Source organism: Solanum verrucosum, unplaced genomic scaffold (assembly GCF_900185275.1).
Source record: "Solanum verrucosum unplaced genomic scaffold, falcon-dt-bn FXZP01000200.1, whole genome shotgun sequence".
Classification (NCBI taxonomy): domain Eukaryota; kingdom Viridiplantae; phylum Streptophyta; class Magnoliopsida; order Solanales; family Solanaceae; genus Solanum; species Solanum verrucosum.
The window spans coordinates 168,281-173,880 of record NW_026020093.1 but is presented as its reverse complement, the minus strand read 5'-3'; the positions used below and the strand labels follow the sequence as shown (position 1 = coordinate 173,880).

At 30.8% G+C, this 5,600-nt stretch overlaps 1 protein-coding gene across 1 annotated transcript; it reads left to right on the top strand.

The window, feature by feature from the left end:
- The first annotated feature begins 2,045 nt into the window (after positions 1 to 2,045).
- On the top strand, positions 2,046 to 5,328 carry LOC125824761 (polygalacturonase-1 non-catalytic subunit beta-like). Its single transcript, XM_049504110.1, has 3 exons — positions 2,046 to 2,157; positions 2,978 to 3,482; positions 3,999 to 5,328. The coding sequence occupies exons 1-3, from the start codon at positions 2,113 to 2,115 to the stop codon at positions 5,324 to 5,326; spliced, it is 1,878 nt and encodes a 625-aa protein (XP_049360067.1). The 5' UTR covers positions 2,046 to 2,112; the 3' UTR covers positions 5,327 to 5,328.
- Positions 5,329 to 5,600: the final 272 nt, after the last annotated feature.

Below are 5,600 nucleotides of genomic sequence, written 5' to 3'. Positions count from 1 at the left end.
TTGGTTTATTTGACAAAAAAGTCCATATACTCTTTCTAAGGGTAGTTTTGAAATGTTGCGAAGTTCTTTCATATTTCGTAAATTTTGTAATCAGTCAAATTATATCACATAAATTGGGCTAGAGAAACTACAATTTTTATGATAAAAAAAATTGTAAAATATTTTTTTTTCAAAGTGAAAAATAATATGTGAAATTTTTTAGAGTTATTTTATTTAACTTATTCTTATCAATTTAAAGTGAAATTTTTTTATGGTGAAACACTCGACAAACTATGTATGACCCACCCAAATTTTAATAGGTAGGGCATTAAATGATGGTAAAAATGACCTAAATACACAATTTATTTTATTATATTCTCTAAAATTTTCTACCATTTAAAAAAATTACAAAAATTTTTACTGTCTCCTATTCTAGGATACATCACTTTACGCAATATATCGGTCGAATACATTACTTACACCATGTATCGGAACGTTAAGTAATGTATTCGAAACCAAAGACGCAATGTATCGAGCCGTTGAGGGATGTATATGAAATCGGAATGCGATGTATAAGAATGTTTTGGGATGTATCCGAATTCCACCAAATTTAAGAAATTTTGTTTAAAAAGAATAGCAATAGAACATAATTAGCTATTAAGTAAAATTCCCAAATGATTTTCATATGAGCTAATTTGGGCAACAATCCATTTTCATCTGTCATAGCCCAAATTAACCCGTAAAACCATGCCTAACGGATCATTAACTTATGATCCATTTTTTAACTCGTCGATTTATTAACTCAACTCATCTTGACCCGTTCAATTTCCGCCCCTTCTTACATCCATAGGAAGAAAAATCTCCCTGGCCTCAGTTGCAGGGCCTGCTGCCTTTCTATGTATGACTCTGCACTAATGAGAAAAAGATGGGAAGAATGATTGCTACTGAAAGCGAAATGCGAGTGTGTTGTCAAAAAAAAGCAAACTTAAGTAGACAACTGATGTATATCCAAACATTATTATGCGGATTCGTTTGATAGGAGAGATAAATGAATAATTAATTAAAAAAAGTTTATTTTATATTTAACTATCATAAAAATTATGAAATAATTTATCTTTATTCCACGTTAAAAATAAGATGATATCATATTAAAATTAATCTCGTGATAATTTGCTTTCGAACCAAATGAGCCGTCCTCTCCACTTCATAAAGTGCGTCAATAAAATGCCTGTCTGTTTCCCAATCAAAGAAAGCAGAATTGTACTCACCAAATTCATCTCCCATAATTAGCTGAAAATAAAAGAAACATTTATTAGTGAAATTTTCGCCCATTATTTCATTTCAAAATAATTTATATTTTTTTGTTGCAACTTTAGAGACCTTAAAATTATAATTAAAAATTCCTTTGACCAAATTTAAAATCTTATGATAGGGAATTTTTTTAAAAATTTCTTATCTGATATTTGATACCTATATTAGAGTCTTGATTAAATTAGGATTCACGCTAAGAAGTTTCATAATAAGGATATAATGCTTCCTAACAAATGCAACTACATACCTTTAGAAACTCGAAATCAAAAGTTCTAATTAAAAATAAAAAAAAATATTTGACTATTTGTCACTCTACCACAGTCCTTGTTTAATGGTTGGTCGCTCAATGCACCTTGTCATAGAATAGGAAGGATCTAAAATTCTAAATGGCACATAGCTCACAGAAGAAGGGATCCAAACTAAAATTATCCATTGACAAAAACAAATACTCTATTTATTTCAATTTTATACAATTTTAAGTATTTATTTATACATATTTAAAATTAAAAAAATGTAAATATTATTTAAATCCAAATTAAAAAATAGGTTTATATATTAACTTATTTAGATATTCAAGTCAAGAATTCTAGAACTAGTCAACATAAGTGTGTGAATAGTAGATCATTCTATTAGCTGTATGGCATGACAATGCCAATTTCCATCAGTACCTCCATTATCATTTATCATCATCATTATTATCATATCTACTACTATACTATACTACTATTTTATGCATTATATATCTATATACTTCCAACAAGAAATTATATCCCACAAACACAACATTCTCAAAAAAGAAATATTTAAAATCTTCACAAAGAAATGCATACAAACACTTTGCTTCTCTCTATTTTCCTACTTTTCAGTGTAAGTTGTCATGGTAGTTTAAGTTATTTTTTGTCTTTTCACTTTCCCAAGTTAGGTTGCTACTCATTTCTTTATAAACTAAAGTTAGATTTTTTTTATTACTCACTCTATTTTTGAGTAAGTGATAATTTAGCCTTTTTATTTATTCTTAAATACGTATTGTTTTAAATAATCACGAAAACATTAATGATGTTCTATCAATTATATCTTTCTTTAAATAAAGAAAGTTTTGCATAATGAGGAAACTACCTAATAGCTGCATCTTTATCAAGATATTTATTAACAATAAGTGGGTAAAAACATTCTTTATTTTTTAGAATGAGTAGTTTTCTTAAGAAGTACACAAAAGTTAAAAACACCACTTATTTAAAAACATAGAGAATGTTTCATAAAATTGAAAAAAATATATATATTTAAAACACTCCTAAACTTGGCATAAATTATTAGTTAGGTACTCGAATTATTAACGGGCTTAAAAACACTCATCTACTTGACTAACTAAATTAGATACACCCTCGATCTATCACTTGACATAGTAAATAGTTTTAAACTTTTGTGGAGGCATGAAACTCTGAATAAAAAGTCAAGGGAAATATTGATAACATCACTAAACTTAGTAAGAATTCATGGATGTATTTCATTCATGTTGCATGATCGAAATGTATTTAAGTTCAGTCAGTGAAGTAAAAAAATGTTTTTACGGCGGTTAATAATTCATGAATGAAACTAATAATTCGCATCAAATTTAGAGTGTTTTCGGTACTTCTTTCGTACATATAAATTACAAAACACTCTTTTAACACATTTGTATGTTATTCAGGTGATTGTGGCCGGAAAGAGAGAAAACTCCGGCGACTCTGTAAACCCTTTTACACCAAAAGCTTATTCAATTCGTTACTGGAACAAACGAATTTCAAATAAATTACCAAAACCTTGGTTTCTTCTAAACAAAGCTTCACCATTAAATGCTGCACAATTTGCAAAATACTCAAAGCTAGCAACAGGGGATCAAAAATCTCTGTCAAATGAAATTCAATCATTTTGCTCCTCTGCAAATCTGCTCTGTTTTCCTGATATTTCAACAAGTTTAGACAAACATGGCCAAGATACGCAATTTTCTTCATATATGAGCAAGAATTTCACCAATTATGGCAACAAATTGCCTGGTGGTTTTGATAGTTTCAAAATATATGCTGAAAATGATAACCTTCCTGTGAATTCTTTCCGGCAATATAGCCGCGGTGGCGCTGGCCATGATGATAGATTTTCTACTTACGCACCGAACGGGAATGTGATTGATCAAAGCTTCAACACTTATGGCACAGGTCAGTCAGAGTTAGAAATTTAAATTTGACGGGTTTAATCTTTATATATTATTGTTATTTGAGTGATTATGGTGTCAAATAAGCGAGTTAGAACAAATTTGGACGGGTCAAATGAGTTAATAAATGGATGGCTATTGATATAACCAAAAGTGTCATAAGCCAATTGCATAATTATTATTATGAAGTTTAATTAATTTATTTTAACTTTATAAGTATCTAATAAAATTATTCTTTCATAATGTGTCGAATAAAAAATACTATCTTTTTCAAATATTTTCATAAGATTTTTTATAAGAATATTTGAATTACATATCAACTTAATATTTGATAGACTAAAGTAATAAATAAGCGGATTCATTAGTATGTTATTGGTCCAATGGCTTAAAAGGACTCTTGGGAAGGGTTCAAATCCCTTTGGTCACCACTCACCATGTAGTTCTTTTTAGTATATTTTTTTTAATTCGAAATGTCTCTAACTCACAAATTTCAAATTCTGAATCCATCTCTGCTTCGCAGGCCTAGCTGCTTTTGGCGTTGGCCAGTTCAAGATCTATGGGCCCAACGTCAACGTACCTAATCTACGATTCACAACTTACTCAACCGAGGGAGTTGGTAGAAAGCAATCTTTTATGAGCTACTCGAAAGATACAAATTCAGGGAGCCAATCTTTCACAAGCTACGCAAGAAATGCTAATGGAGCAGCCAACGACTTCACCAGTTACGCTAATAACTCCAACGTAATAGGCTCAACATTTACCAACTATGGTGAATCAGAAAATGGTGGAGGCAACATGTTCAATTCGTATGGATCTAATGCAAATGTCCCAAAAAATACCTTCAAGAGTTATGGTTTATCAGGTAATGCTCCTTTCGAAACGTTTATAAATTATCGAGATAAATCTAACGTTGGAGAAGATAATTTTGTATCGTACGTGGATGATCCGAATAGTGGTAGAGCACATTTTCAGAATTATGGTCAGTCATTTGGTGAAGGATCCGATGGATTTAGTAAATATGGTTCTAAAATTACTGATGCACAAACTATTGGATTTGAGACTTATGGTGTCAACTCAACTTTTAATGAGTATGGAAAATCAATTCCAACATTTACTGATTACAAAAATAAAACAATTAATCAGATTTCATCTTTTTTGATGGGTAAAAATAACAAATGGATGGTTGAGCCAGGCAAATTTTTTAGAGAAAAAATGTTGAAAATTGGAACTATAATGCCAATGCCTGATATTCAAGACAAAATGCCAAAAAGATCTTTTTTGCCTAGAGTGATCGCATCGAAATTACCATTTTCTACTTCGAAAATCGGTAATTTAAAGAAAATTTTCCACGCGGGAAATGATTCTCAGATGGGGAAGATGATCGACGATGCATTGATCGAGTGTGAAAGATCCCCGAGTGCTGGTGAAACAAAGAGGTGTGTCAGCTCAATTGAGGACATGATTGACTTTTCTACCTCGGTGTTAGGTCAAAATATCATCGTTCGGACAACTGAGAATATAAAAGGGTCAAAGGGAGATATTTTGATTGGATCAGTCAAAGGAATCAACGGTGGGAAAGTAACGAAATCGGTATCTTGTCATCAAAGTTTGTTTCCGTATTTAGTTTATTATTGTCATTCGGTTCCAAAGGTTCGGGTTTATGAAGCGGATATATTGGATCCGAATTCCAAGGCTAAGATTAATCATGGTGTTGCCATTTGTCATGTGGATACGTCGACATGGGGAGAGAATCATGGAGCTTTTATGGCACTCGGGTCGGGACCCGGAAAGATTGAGGTTTGTCATTGGATCTTTGAAAATGATATGACTTGGACAATTGCTGATTGAAATGGATCTTCCAACATTCTTATTCGGGTCGGATCAATTCTGGTTCTTGTTCAGATTATCATTGCCCAATTTTAATGCATTTTGAGCTCTCTTTTTTATTTATTAGACTTGTAATGAACTTATTTTAATTACTACTATGGTAATTACCAAGGCCGGTTTGTTTATTATAATATAATTATAGTAATATATATATAGTCAAATCTTTATATATATATATATATATATATTGACATTTGACGATTAGATATCATATTAAGTTGTTACAAACAAAAAT

Coding starts and splice junctions, on each gene's coding strand:
- LOC125824761 (XM_049504110.1), top strand. CDS start 2,113: ATGCATACAAACACTTTGCTTCTCTCTATTTTCCTACTTTTCAGT. Junction 2,158..2,977: donor CTATTTTCCTACTTTTCAGT/GTAAGTTGTCAT, acceptor TATGTTATTCAG/GTGATTGTGGCCGGAAAGAG. Junction 3,483..3,998: donor CTTCAACACTTATGGCACAG/GTCAGTCAGAGT, acceptor TCTGCTTCGCAG/GCCTAGCTGCTTTTGGCGTT.